The 15,720-nt window shown below is 39.1% G+C and overlaps 1 protein-coding gene across 2 annotated transcripts in view; it reads left to right on the top strand.

Moving 5' to 3' along the window:
• The window catches only part of LOC134205550 (mitogen-activated protein kinase kinase kinase 7), a 102,583-nt gene extending 89,696 nt beyond the window's left edge, over positions 1-12,887 (top strand). For both annotated transcript variants that reach the window (XM_062680875.1, XM_062680876.1), the window contains 3 exons: positions 11,745-12,115; positions 12,183-12,293; positions 12,355-12,887. In XM_062680875.1, the coding sequence (XP_062536859.1) occupies positions 11,745-12,115; positions 12,183-12,293; positions 12,355-12,618 (746 nt within the window). In that variant the 3' untranslated portion in view covers positions 12,619-12,887. The remainder of the gene's footprint in view (positions 1-11,744; positions 12,116-12,182; positions 12,294-12,354) is intronic.
• Positions 12,888-15,720: the final 2,833 nt, after the last annotated feature.

The following is a 15,720-nucleotide window of genomic DNA, read 5'->3' as shown; positions in this document are numbered from 1 at the left end:
CGGGTTAAATAATTTAAAAAAATGAAGATGTTTATATTAATACAGAAAAAAGTAATTAGCATCTTCGAGCTTAATTAGTTCGTAATTCGATTCTGAAACAGAGTATCAATTAAGTATTCGTTAAATATTGCCTTGCACTTGAATCACTTTCATGCTTTTTGTTTCCTGAGGAGTGTCTTAAAATTGTTTATGGAAAGTATGGCTATGAAAGTATTTACACTAAAGAGTTCGAATTAATTGATCAATTCACCTTTCGAACATGTATTGAATATTTTAACATATTATTTCAGTACTTAGAATAAATAATTATTTTAAGCTTAGTACTTATATACAAAATTGAGTTTGCATTTCCTTTGAAGCCGTACAGCTAACGACAGGTTTATCCGATACGCCAGAATTTTCCATTGCTCGACTGGACTTGGGGTGGGAAATGTCAAACAATTTAAGGTCGCAATAAAATTTTATTAGAGAACGGGCTAGTTAACACTAGGATACATCCGCTAAAAAAACTAACACAGATTCATTCGTGTAGAAAAAGGTGTAACTAAATCTTCAATTGGCTTTATCTCTGTGACTTTTTAATCGATTCTTTCAATTTTCCATCAATCTCTTAGTCGTAGCTTCTGGTTTCTTGACATTACAAAATATTATGTTTTAAAGTTAAAATTTTAGCCAGAGCTGCGAGATAGAAGAAACGAATAAAATAAACAGATTATTCCACCTATTGGTGGTGATGCCTTCCTCGTTCATTATAATATGTAACGAGAAAAGATGATAAGATAAACAGCACAAAAAGCAATTAATGGCTTAGAGCTGAAAATGTATATACGGTACGTTGTTCCGGACACATATTCGTGATTGTAAAAGAGATTTCTAAAAAATTTGATAATTTTCAATTCTTCCTCTATAAACATCCAAAATTCATTCCAGCGGCAGTCAAAACTTGGACATGTCAGAAATCGTGTCATTACTGTTTCTTGTACATATTTGTTTGTGGAATGACAATAACGTTGATAAAAATCGAAAATAACATTTTATTAAGTTAAATTGTGCAAAAAACAATCTATCAAAAGCCTGAATGCGTTTTTTTGATAATTACAAATAGAAGTAAAAAAATGAAAAATTTAAGTTAATATATAATTTTTCAAATTCATATATAATTTCCAAAATCTGATCAAAATCCACAGTATTTTCAAAATATTGAGAATGCATAAATAGTGTTATTTGAGTGTCTATTCAGTTGCATAGTTGATTATTTATGGCAAGTTACGAGCTTTAATCTGAATAGACTTTCATTACATTTTAGAAAACCAAGTTTGGCCTATGCAATCAGCATCAAACAAGTCACTGTTGGAATAATATTTCAAGGTATTAAACTTTTATCAACTGTAATTCAACAAGAGTAATTTATAACATTTTTGTAAAAATTTAAGATTATTTACGCATTTTTTGAGTAAAAACTAAATTTTGTCCATAACTTCATAACTTCGGAGCCCATAGTTGGATCTGGACAATTTTCAATAGGAATGAGTGGAACTTGTTGCGAGCAAATCGGTGAACGATAAGGGCCAAAACAATGAGTAATATTTCATTATGTGATTTTTCTGTAAATAAAATGTATTTTGGCCATAACTTTCGAGGTCATAGTGTGAACTGACTAATTTTAAATATGAAACAATGGGACAGGATTCTGTGTTGAATGCATTTTGTCGCGAGCAAATCTGTTGGAGATAAGTGGCAAAAAAATGAGTGACACTTTTTTAATTCATTTTTCTGTAACATATTGTATTTTGGCCATAACCTCCGAACCCATAGTGCAATATGAATCGATTGGTATATAGCACTATGGGTCTCCGGACTTTTTATAAAAAGTTTGCTTTAGGAGCAAACATATAGTCTTTACGTATACTTTGTATACGAGAGAGACAAAAATCCAGTTTTGGTGATGGTGATGGTATTTCCGCAAATGATTTCTAGTCATCTGATATACATATTGATGATCTGATTTTTTCAAATCATGTCTTCAACCCGATATTTTACCTCCCATTTTTTCAGCTTTTCATACTTGAAAATAAAGCTGCAAACAACTTAACCCTCTAATGCCCAAGATCGCCTTTAGACGGGGTATTTTGATTATTTTTAGTAATTTACAATAATTGTAATTATTGATCAGATTTTAAAAAGTTATTTGAAAATAAATAAAATGTGTGACCCCTTCTTGGTATATGTTTGTCTTTAAAGTAGTTCTTTTTGTTGTAGTGGGCTCTTTAATGGACGTAGTTATTGAGCATTACACACTTTTTGTGACCCCTTTTTGGTTCAGTAATATCCCGATTTTTTCAATCCTAGTAAATTTTAGGGGGATTAAATAGAAGAAAGGCAAAATACGTGAAAGGAACCCGTAATTTCTTGTCGAAGAGGCTTACAAAATTCTTGACAGATTCTCTGTAATGATCCATAATAAACCACAGACGGTGAAAGTTATTTCATGAAAATTATTGTTGTTTGCGGTATTATTTGAAAACAATAGAAACGACAGAAAAAAATTATAAAATTTTGTGGTGATAAAATCGGGTCGAAAACGTGGTAAAATCGAGGTCGACAAAATCAGGGTAGACAAAATCGGAGAATGACAAAATCGGGTCAATACTGTATATGTTCGCATTCGGTACTAGTTATTGTCATGGGTTCGAAGTAATCTACGAACTTCGTAGAATCAGGGCCTGCTGATTAACCTCCGTGATGGAGCCATTAATCAAAAAAATAACAAGTTGTGCAACCTCATCTGAGTGAATGTATGCATTCCAAGTAGCTTTAGTTGTTTCCATGGAACTAGGAACTATGTATGAACTCGATACAGTTATGATTTGCAGATTAACCCCGAACGGGAGGCTGTTGGTACATGTTTGCATTCCAAATAGTTCAAGTTGTTGTCATTAGCTCTAGGCAGTTATTGACAAGGTATGCAACCTCATTTTGATATATTCGCATTCCAAGTAGTTCTTGTTGTCATGGGTTCCAGGTAGTATACAAACTTCATTCATATCACGTACGAAACTGTTTATTCCTTGGAAATGCAAAATGTGAATAAATTGGAACGAGATAACTTGACGCCAAAAACGAAAGGAAAAAAACGGGCTAATATAGCGAAGATCATGTACCGTGTTATTATAGTTATTCGTGTAAGCCTAGAAGCCTTACTTCATAAATTTCTAGGATGGCCATTAGCATATGCCATGAACGCATTTTATTCTATGGACCACAAAGGACAAGTACCAAATTTAAAACAGGTTGTTATATCTCTGGTTTAGCATGTAGATCCTAACGTCTTACTTCCGGCTTTTCTTGGATGACCATAAAAATTTGAAATAACGCATTCTATTCTACGTACCATGGAGGGCATGTTTAATTTTTCAAACAGGCCAAAAGATCTCTAGTTCAGCGTGCAGGCCTTTTCCAGGGTTTTCTTGGATGACCATCAATTTATAGACGCTTTTTATTCTATATACCACAAAAAGCATACACCGTTTTTTAAACATGCCAAAAGATCTCTGATTACGCGTGTAGATCTAAAAGGCCTTCTTCATGATTTACCACAAAGGGCATATGCCTCTTTTGAAACAATTCGAAAAATCTCTGGATACGCGTGTAGATCTTAAGAACTTTTTCGGAGTTTTCTTGGATGAGCATGAATTCATGCAATGGACGCATTCTATTCTATATACCACAAAGGGGTTGTACCACTTTTGAAACAAGCCGAAAGGTCTTTGGTTTCGTGTGTAGATCTTAAAACATATTTCAGAGTTTTCTTGGATGACCATGAACCTATGCAATGGACGCATTCTATTCTATGTACCTCAAAGGGGTGGTACCACTTTTTAGACAAGCCGAAAGATCTCTGGTTACGCGTGTAGATCTTAAGGCCTATTCCATGGTTTTCTTGGATGACCATGAACCTATGCAATGGATGCATTTTATTCTATATACACTGATAATAATCCTGTAGTAAATGCGACAACAGAAAACTGTTTTGCATTACTATGACATGGAATAGTACGAATAGAAGTTAAACATAATGAATGTTACAATGATCTAGTTGATGCTACTATGTGTAAGCTGTCAAACTGTCACTGTTACTCACAGTTAAATTTACCATGTGTTCTACAGCCAAAATTACTATGTGTATAGTTGTAATCAAGATGAATCATAGTTACGATTTCTATAATGCATAGTAAAACAGATAGTCACAAAAGTCAATCATTTTCATTCGCCATATTTAGTTTTCATCGAGTTTGGTTCGAATTGGTTTTTATAAATTATTGTTTAATTGTATATTTAATTGAACATAGTTTGTTCTACCTAATTTATGTGGTAAGTAGTATTCAATTAATACGCATAATACATTGAGCAACGAAACCGCATATTTTCAGGAAAATGGATCTCAGTTCCTGTCCTCGGCTCAAATCCGGATCAGTCCATCTCGAAATTCATTTGCTTCCAATTTGCTGGCTGAGGCTCGGGCTGAGGAATTCTTTGCGATGCCACTGCCTTCAAAATCAGCGGAATCTGAAGCTCCGGAGTATCTAATTCGTGATGACGTGATATTAAGAATTTCAAACGGAAATATGCGGTCCGCAACATTATGTTTCATCTGTTTTACCTTATTTCGAGGTTTCATAAAAGAGATACAGTAATGCGTCAAGACGGTAACAACTGAAATATAATAAAATTACATATATTTAATAAAGTTTAAATCAATAAAACTAAATTTATTTTTTTACTTCAATGTAAACAAGAAAATACCATTAACCATACCTATAGTATAATGTGACTGAACTTCGTAGTCGAATCTACCATGCGGATATTATGACGTACATGGTAAAATCACGTATGAAATAGTAAAACCTGCTGTATAACGCATCACTGCGAACGTCATAGTAAAATCACCAACAAACGCAGTGGTTTCAAATGTGTTTTGCGTTCTGCCAAAATCAAGTGGTAAAATGTTTTTAATTTTACCCTTGATATGGTTAGCGTTACCATGTCCTTTCTTTCAGTGTACCTCAAAGGGCTTGTACCACTTTTGAAACCAGCCGAAATATCTCTGCCCAAGTAACATTTTTAGATTTATAGCGCTCTTGAAGGTTATTATATACTCTACAAGATTGCCTTAAAACCATTATAAAATCAACATATTACTGGGGTGGTTACGTATGTAGATCTTAAACCATATTCCAGAGTTTTCTTGGATGACCGTGAACTTATGAAATAGACGCATTCTATTCTTCGTACCACAAAGGGCTTGTACTACTTTTTGAGCAATCTGAAAGATCTCTGGTAATGCGTGTAGATCTAAAGACTTATTAGTTTTCTTGGATGACCATGAGCCTATGCAATGGCCGAATTCTATTCTATGTACCACAAAGGAGTTGTACCACTGTTGAAACAAGTCGGAAAATCTCTGGAGGAGGTTCTCGAAAAACTTTAAAGTATTGAAAATGATGATGAACGTCTTACTGTGCGTCATCATGGATCTTTACCACTTATGACTTCTTGATTTTTGATTAAAAGATTGCTAACTTTTTTTTACGCTCCAAATTCCAAATAGCGCTCCCTCCTTTTACGCTCAAAATTCCAAATAACGCTCCCTCTTTTTACGCCCTAAATTAGAAATAACGCTCCCTCTTTTTACGTGTCTTTCTCTTATTGTGTCTTTCTTCACATCATTTTGCGATAATTTGAAAAACTTCATCAGGTAGTCAGGAAGGTATTCTTTGAAATAGTCTGCTAAGTAAGATCAAACCAAGAGCTGAACATTAACAATATTTCGGCTATACTATAAGATACTATAAGTTTCACTGTTTTCTGTGAACATCATGCTCTAAAAAGGAAGAATCATACTAGAAAGCCATGCAATGTCTCTATTGCCTATGACTTTCGAAAGTTTTGGAACTAAGAAAAGAATCAAACCATTGTAATTAGGTGTTAATGTGGTACTACCGTATTGATTAAATGCTGGTTACTCTGAGACGAGCCAGCCTTGGGCTGAAAGTCTTCCTAATAAAGACATGTAATAGAATATCCAACATATTCGTACCTTCAATAATTGGAGGAATTTATTGTTTCCACCATAATGCTTTACGGCAAAATAACGGGAATTTGAAAATCGAATTTCTGTTAAAGAAAAAAAACTATGCAAGAAACTCTAAAAGAAATTGCTATGGAAAGCAACAGAAAATTTGTTTCCGTACGATTTTTTGACAATTCCTTTAGAAATTATACAGGAAAGATCTTATCAAATTCTATAAGGAATCCTATGGAAAATCAAATGAGATTATTTTTTCAAAAACAGTTTAGTTAGTAATATTATACCATTCAAAAACGTCCTTCCCCCTACCAATGATACAATTCCAAAAAGCTCAAAAGGGACGCATCCTATGGAGAGAAGGGAAATCAATTCAGAAAGCCATTTCTATCTAGAATCGATGTTACATAATCGTGAAACGGTTTACAATAGTTAAAAATTTATCATTTATACAAGGTAAAAACTGAGTTTGCGTAGTAATTCAATAGTTATTTAGTAGCATTCCAAATTTGTCTTTTACTTCTATATGTAACTCGGAAGCATAACATTCAATACTTTTTGTCGGACAAAACATGAACATATAGGGGGAGATCCCTCAGCGCACGCCGGGCACCTCCTAATACCGGACACTTCTTAAAACGATACTTGCTGAAGTCCTTCCAGTACAAAAGGAGGCTATTAAAAAGTCTTTTACCTTTATGGAATATTGGATCCACATGTTATAAACTTTGGTCAAAATTTGCGATTGAGAATGAATGCTCACAATTTTGGTGTTTCACCTGATTTTAGAACGTTTGAATCAATAATATTAAAATTGATTGAACGCATTATGATTATGTGGAGATGGTAAAAATGAACCATATTTTCACTAACTTTGCTGGATATATCGTTAAATTGTAATGTAAAATCAATTTCGGAATCTAGCCGCTGTTTCCCACATCCGGACAGCACGAGCACGCGCGCTGTTGTATTTTGTACAACACTAACAAAAAAACATCGCTCGCGGTACACAGCACGAGCGAGCCTGCATGAGCGTTCCAGGACTGCACGCGTGCTGAACGGTTAATGTGAACAAATAGCCATTTTTACAGCTGTTTTGTAAAATCTATTCAACTGTTTCTTCTGGTATCAGAAACCCACAGAAATAAGCAGAAACAAAAATTGAAGATGATGAAAAGTAGGATGTAACAAATTTAGCTGGAGAGTCAAAAAAGCTCTACTAGCACACATTAGGTAGGCACCCCATGACAGCCGCGCGCAAACTGTTTTATTGACAGTTCATACGAAAAAACCGAAGAATCTCTTCGAGTAATGCCGGCTGTCTTCATGACGACGAATGAGCGTCAAAGCACACAAGACAACATTTACAATGAACAGCCCATCCGACTCACTACATCCACGGCGCTACAATGTCGAACTAGCTGCTGTGATGCCGAAAGTTTGGCAACAGCGTGCATCGTGCATGCGTGCATGTCGTCGCTGCGACACTTCGGGTTGAATGAGAAGTAAACAGCATGAAGCGATTGATATCATGCAAAGCGACAGTAGGTGCTCTTCCGAAATGACTGCAGCGGCAGGGCTGTACATTTGGAAAGCCTGCTAACCACGCCCTATGTCCTCGGAAGGTGGGAAGGGTCGACTTCGCGCCTGCTTTCCTCTGCACGACTGGTATCAAGAATGATAATGCAGCGTGCTCCCCATATTGACCTCTCTGCGACAGGGCCTATTCGCCAACACACAGAGGGACTTGCCGACGCGGTGCCTACGCCTGCCCCAGCCTTGACGAGGACCCCTTTCCGTCCCCGGGGTCAGAACCCGCCCAGTTTACCGACGCCGCGAAAGCGACAATACCATGTTGTTCTTCGCGCGGCCACTTGTTCGATTAAAAGATCGATTTCGACCACAGAGCATGACCACCGGTATGACCCATGAAGCCGACTCCGATCCCTTGGACCACCTCTTATTTGCGCCTGAACTAGCCATCCTTGAGTCCACGCGCCACCTTCTGTGTAGCTCCGAGACGATTTGGACGATAGCCGATAAAACGGCGTTCCAGCCAACTTCATCTTTACACATCCTCCGAACTAGGTTGTCCGGGGTAGTATCCAGACCACATGTGGCAAGCATGTCCGCACACCGGACACTCGGGCGAGGCCGAGTATTGCCTGCCTTTATCACCGCTTGTTGCTCCGACTTTCGGTTGTTAACAACAACCACCTCAGTCTTGTGGTGAGCCAGTTCCAACTTCCTGGAACTCATCCACTCCTCCACAATTGCGATCGAGTGGGCTGCAGTCAACTCCTCCTCTTCGATCGATTCGCCGTAAACCTCCAGCATAATATCGTCAGCGAAGCCAACGATTACCACGCCCACCGGGAACTTCAACCTCAAGACACCGTCGTACATGACGTTCCATAACACCGGACCCAGTATGGAACCTTGCGGAACCCCTGAGGTTATGTCAACGCACTTCCGACCCGCCTCCGTGTCGTATACCAGTACTCGATTCTGGAAGTAGCTTCCGAGAATCTTGTACAGGTACTCAGGAATTCAGCGCATCTGCAATAGCTGCCCAACTGGCACTATTGAAAGCATTCCTCACGTCGAAAGTCACTACTGCACAATAGCGAACTCTCCTCCTCTTACGCTGGATAGCTATCTCCGCGGATTTGGTAACCGACAAGATAGCGTCTACGGTCGACTTACCCTTTCGGAAGCCAAACTGGTTACTCGATAGACCATCCGCGCCCTCCGTGCGTATCAACAACCTGTTGAGGATGATCTTCTCGAGCACCTTCCCCTGTGGGTCAAAGCATCAAGCAGGCATATTGGTCTATATGCCGACGGATCCATGGGTGTTTGTATGTGTGTATGTTGGTATGTATCTCTGTGTCTATGTATGCGTATGTGTGTGAGTGTGGTTTCAGAGAAGTGTGTATTCAGAGGCCACTGGCTGGTCCCCTGGAAGATCCGGAACATCCGTAAAAATGGTCAATTCGTAAATTCCATCGTAAAGCGATGGGATTTTCTTAGAATTATTTTTGCCGAATCCTTTGACCCACATACTCCGGCAAAAATTGGTTTTATAAAAATGACGTCGCTTCAGTTTGCCAATTGACCATTTTTACGGGAATTCCTGATTTTTCAGGGGACCTCCCAGAGGGCACAATGAGCCGTTTGTGGGTCAAAGCATAAATTCAAAGCTCAGGGCTTGGCAACAAAAGGATTAAAATAAAAACCTGAGAGCATCACGATGAAATTTACTAACTGACCATTTCTACGGATGTTCCGGATCTTTCAGGGACCACCCAGTGGACACAATGGTCCATATGTGGGTTAAAACATAAATTCCATACTCAGGATTCAGCAGAAAATGGTTCCAAGAGAATCCCGTCGCTTTACAATGGAATTTACGAATTGACCATTTTTACGGATATTCCGGATCTTCCAGGGTACCACCCAGGGTTCAGCAGAAAATTGTTCTAAAAAAATCGCATCGCTTTGGAATGTAATTCATCAAGTGCATTGAATGTAAAAACATCAATTCGATGCTCAGGATTCAGCAAAAAATAATTCTAAAAAAATCCCGTCGCTGTTACGAATTGACCATTTTTAGGGATGTTCCGGATCTTCCAGGGGACTACCCAGTGGACACAATGGTCCGTATGTAGGGCGAAGCATCAATTACATACTCAGGGTTCGGCAGAAAATAATTTAAAAAAAAAATGCCGTCGCTGTAAGATGGAATTTACCAATTGACCAATTTTACGGATGTTCCGGATCTTCCAGAGGACCACCCAGTGAACACAATGGTCCGTATGTGGGTGAAAGCATCAATTCCATACTCAGGACTCGGCAAAAATGGTTCTAAGAAAATCCCGTCGCTTTACGATGGAATTTACGAATCGACCATTTTTACGGATGGTCCGTATCTTCCAGGTGGCCCTGGCCACCCGTTGGCCTGTAAAACACACACACCTCCAAAAATACATACATGCACTTGAGCACCCTTTGTCCCAATGACATACGCAAAGATTCATATAATCAAACACTCATATAAATATACAGGCCCTCTGTTATATGGTTGGGTACCCTGGTACCCCGTCACCCATTTAGGGGTATAAATAGTTTTCGACCCCTAATAAGCAGTCTAATCGCAACCTAGACCTCAAACTTTGCCCGTCGCTTCGTCTCAACATTCTACGAGATGTCAGGAAGTTTCATAGTATTTGAACTTACCTACAACAAGTTATTTAAGTTTCAATATCAGAATGGGTACCCGGGTACCCCGTCACTCACATAAGGGTTAAACTTTTTTTGAATTGGAAAGCTTCATGGAACAGCAAAAATTTACAAATTTTTGGAGTGCCATATGTCCCGTTAGTTTTCAGATCCATTTTTCATACTTATGCGTTATGCTTATTTTCTTTTACAGCGAAAAACATAGGGGGTACCTTAATGAATGTAAAAGCTCGAAGGGGAACCTTTCAACCAAAAGGTTAAGAACCGTTGTTCTATAGAAAAAAAAGTAGCAACTGAAAGATGTTTCTCGCCACATACTTAGAAAAAAAGATTCTTTTTCTGCCCAAAAATCAATTGTTTTCGTCTCACCGACACGAAAAGTGCGAACCCTGACAAAGACACACTAGAACCACATGTGCCCCAACACTCTCCTGTCTATGCGGCTCGAATTACAGCAAGGGAACTCATGGCTACCCTGCAGCAGGTACCTCATGCTGCCACCTCGCAACACAGGCAGTCCTCGTTCAGTATGGTAGTCTTCCCGTCCTGTAACAGGGTGGCACCCACTTGTCTACCAAGTAGGAGGCGACCCGAAGTTGGTGATTCCTACCTATGCTACTCCTACCTCAGCTACGAAGCAAACCTTCTCACGTCTCTTATTTCTGAGGTACCGCAGAAGCATCAACCCATCATCCTGCCAGACATTGCGAAACTTCACTCATTCTATCACTACCGACCATGCGTACCATGCGAGGCTTACTTATGTGCTCGCCCAAATATTCGGTCCCTCACTCTGTGGAGGTATTACGTGTAATACCCCCAACTGCTTTTTGCTTGCACCACATATGCATCACATGGGGGTGTACGGATACCACCCGCTGCCACCCACGTGCCTACCAAGGTACCTCCACAGGTACCGTTTACTGCCTGGATAATTGTTTCACCTCCCAGGACATTCATCCCCTCGGCACGGGTCGCCTGACACCTTGGGATTCGAGGTTAGGGACGTCATATTGTCAACTTCAGTGTTTACCGAGCCTGGCAATATGACCGAATTTACACCGTTACGCACTGCTTCAGAGTATCCATATCCCAGCGTAACGGGAAAACATCGCTTAGGTCTGGGTGAGCCTTTATATTCACATTATGTTGCCGAGTCGGGGTCCTAACGCTACAACATCAACACTTCCTTCTCCTTCCTAGTTACGGTAAAGATGGACGTAGCCGGGAGTAGTAATCCTCATGCTTTCTTTGTCTTAGATAGAAACCGAGGACTATCATACCTACCTTGATTTCCGATTCCAATATGGACAGAGATTCAAAATGACACACGAGTTTATTGCTAGTATCCAATCTACGGAGTATACCGTACCTACTAAGCATACTAAGCATTTTTTTTTCTTTTTCATCCTTACAGCAAACAACCAAGGAACAGAAAGACTGGTTGTAACCAGGCGAAACAATGCATCAATCGATAACAGCCTTCCGTGTGCCACAGCGGCAAATACCAACATAGCTACTAGCAAGTTAAGTGCGGGCAGCGCAAACTTCAGCACTTCCAGCCATATAAGCAACCCTTCCGGTGGCATTACCGTCAACAGTATCGATGCTGTCGCTGGAATGACACGTCCCGTATCTTCCACAACCAACGCGGAAGCAGATCTGGATTACAAGTCACTTAACAGTATTCTTGACGACAATCTGCGACCGCTGACGCCTATTCCGGGAAATTCACGATCAGAGCAAATTCACGATGACCACAAGAAACTTGTGCAGGAGTATTGGGAGGTAAAATGGCGTTTGGGCAACTATGTGAGATACGTTTCTAACAGACTAACTAAATCATAAATTTCAGATCCAAACACAAATTGTTACCAGTCAAGCTCTTCGTGATAACCTTCAAGCTAACATGCCTGCGGAAGAACTTCGGTTGAAGAAGGAATATTTGAAAAAGTTGGAAGAGAAGGTGAGCTTCATTATTTTAATTCATATTCACGAATCCCAAAAATTAAAACTTATATTTTTAGGAAGCATTGATGAAGTTTAAAGCCACTCTTCAGCAACAATTGGACGAACGGAGGCGGCAAGCCAGCAGTGCCCAGGTACACACTCCTACTGCGGTACGGATACAGCAAAACCAGCACCAACAGTCGGGGGCACCTGGCTCCCCGGCGAGGCATTTCCAAAGACAAGATTCCTCCGGCGATTCCACTTGGGTGATGATCAACCGGACGGACATTGATCAGGATCAAACGCATTCGGATGCCAGCGGTGGCAACAATCCCAGTTGAACAGTGCCAGGCTGCATGCTACCAGCGAATATCCTTCATTGTGAGATCAATGCACGAACAGTGTGTACTGCCTTGTGGGTGTGAAGTGCCTGTTCAAATAAACGAGTGCCAAAAAATGGGAATAATTTCCCAAAATATTCGAAACGAATTCAAACTCAAGTGATTTCAAACATAATGTTTGAGCTATGTTACTTATTTTATTTCGTATATATTCTATTAGTTTTAATAAAAGTTTAACCATGTGTCAAATAAAATATCATTTAGATGTATGTTTGTTTTTTTCCTGTTACTTAGCACAACACTTAGAAACAAGACCTCCTTCTGACTTGGGATTCAGGATCTTCAGGGTCGTTCATTGTCATTGGTAGCTCACTACGCTACCGTTCAGTTAAGGGACACTCGAGACCTTAATCGACGACTATCAAGCAGTCTCGAGATAGTTTTTCTTTTAACCCTTTCCCGCCTACGACTTTTTCAATGAAGGAATGGGGTACCCGATAGCCTTGCGAGAGTTAACGGAAAACCTAGAGTCTGTTCACAAATAAAAAGCCGAAACGAGTTGTATTATAGGGGAATGACGGCTTTGGCAGGTTTTGTTCTATTATTATCAGGGTTTTTTGTCGTAAACTACGTCTAAGGGGAAGACTCAGATACAGGGTTTAAAACGGAAATTTCCAAATTCGAGACCGTCACGAAATTAGGATTTCAAACGCTAATAGCGTTTTTATCTAGGGGAACTACCGGTTTTGGCCATGTTCCTAATTTGCCAATTTTGCGAATAACTCCAAAAATAAAGCAATTCGCAAGGGTTTTACTAGTACCAACAAAAGATATATCCTTCTGGTCTAAGCCTGAAAGAAGCAGCAGACAAAAAAAAAGATATCTCCCTCACTCTTCAACGTTGCCTTCAACTGATCGATTATTGACGTAGGACTTACGTCTTTCTTTACTATACTGGGTGTCATGTAGATTTTTGGAAATCGAGAGCGTTACGCTGGAAGGGAAGATTTTGAACGCTACTAGCTACTACTATCTTTCGATGGATTTTTAAGATTTATATATCAATCGACTCGGACACTCTCCACCATTTTGCCTATTTCATTGAAACTTAAGATTATTAACGATAAGCTATTGAATTTCAATTTTTGTCAAAGCCAGTAAAATTTTCTTATGTACCCAATCCCGTGCATTCCTAATACGGACATCAGAATGCGGTATGTCACGGGCCTTCGGGTCTACCGGAAGATTTTCTTTGTGTATAAAAGAAGCAGTGCCTGCCGTGTGCGAGTCATTACAATTTGTGACAGCAGTGCGTACTGACGTGCTTTTTCCTCGCGCATTTTTCGTTTCGTTCGTTCGTTCGCTGTTTACCTACACAGCGACAGCATGCAGTCACCAGCCGGTGTGTCTGCTAATATGCATGAATAAAGTGGACGCATTTTTTTGTCATTCTATGCTTGATGGTCGGATGCAGTGGTGTCGGTTGCGATGGATGCGATCGCCCATCGCATCGCTCGGAGTTCATGGCTAGAGGCCGATGATGGCCGAGGCAGCGAGGGCAGCGGTGGTGGATGGAGAAGAAGAAAATTAGAGAGATTTGGTCTGCTCATCCACGAAAAGTGATTGGTTTCATAATCCACATGATCCCGGTACGAGTCATGTCATATGACTGACCATATGTTAAGTTGTGCTTGGTACTAAACGACATGTACATTAAAACATGGTTATACCACAGACAAACAGACATAACACTCGTGAAATTATCATCGTTCACTGATTTACTGGTCAATTCAAATAATCATTAGTTGGCCAATCGATCACTCGTGGCGCGTGCATCGGATTTGCTCTAGTTTGACGTTTGCTCACTACCGCCATCTGGTTCGTGATTTGCCCAACTAACTGAAATCAACAGATGTCGTTAGTGTTTGAACGACGATGAATTTGATGAGTGAATGTTCAATGTGTTATGTCTGTTTGTCTGTGGTTATACTATAACAGTTCTGATTTCCCAGCAAAAAAAAATCAACTACACTGATGAAAATGAAAATTCGAATAAAATAATTACTTTCATTTATTTGCAGAAGGCTTTAGTAATTAGATGCACAATCAGCAATAGTGTTAATATCCATTTTAGATTAGAACATTTCGCTGTATTACATGGAAATCTTTTGAAAAATTTCCAGAAGAATATTTAAATAAACTTTATCTTATTCTTTGTTTTTCATTTTCTCGGAGTTTGGAATCAAAACATTAAATAATTTTTCGTTGATGTATTAGCAGTACTTAGTCTATTTTAATAGGTTTATAGCTCCATAACTTGTTTCTTATTGTTGTGATTTTTTTTCAGCAGTAAGCACGCATGTTAGCAAAAAGAAGCAACGAAATTGGTGCTGTATTTCTTTGTTTGGAAAACGGGATAGTTCCCCCAAAATAGCACATTTTGCCCAAGTTTGAAAATTTTATAAATAGAATTTTTAAACTTCAAATACTATCATCAATAAGAAATCTATAAATGCCCTACATTTGCTTGAGTAAATAAGGGCTTAAAAGTTAGAAACAAAGCAATTCTAATTATGTATTTAATTACTAGTTTTATTTCCAGAAGTTTTGAATAAACAGCATGTAAGTTGTCGTTTCCTATATCAATACTATAATCAAACTCCATAGATCCAAAAGTTAGAAGTTAAATGTAAATACGCTACGTTTATACAAGTCCTACGTCTACTCGCGGTTATGTTGAAAACATTACCCATTGCTCGTTTTTTGAAAAAATATGTATTTTTCAGGGTTGCCCAAATTAGGCACTAAGTAGGCCAAAACCGGAGCACTTCCCCTATCGATGGATTTTCGACATTTGCTTATCAATCGATTCGGAAACTCTCCAGCAATTTGGCAATTCTATTGATACTATTGATTAAACTATTGAAAATGTTTCTTCTTTCTGAACCGGGTGAATAATTCAGAAATAATCAATCCCGTTTATAAATTCCCAACGCGGACATCAGATTGCAGTAAGGTACGGGTCTTTTGATCCACTGCTTCGTTTTCCCTGTGTATAAAAAGCTCCGTGTCTCGCGTGCGCGCGTCATTTTCATTCTGAAT

This window comes from Armigeres subalbatus, chromosome 1 (assembly GCF_024139115.2).
Source record: "Armigeres subalbatus isolate Guangzhou_Male chromosome 1, GZ_Asu_2, whole genome shotgun sequence".
In the NCBI taxonomy this organism is placed as follows: Eukaryota; Metazoa; Arthropoda; class Insecta; order Diptera; family Culicidae; genus Armigeres; species Armigeres subalbatus.
This window is presented reverse-complemented; position numbering and strand designations above follow the sequence as displayed.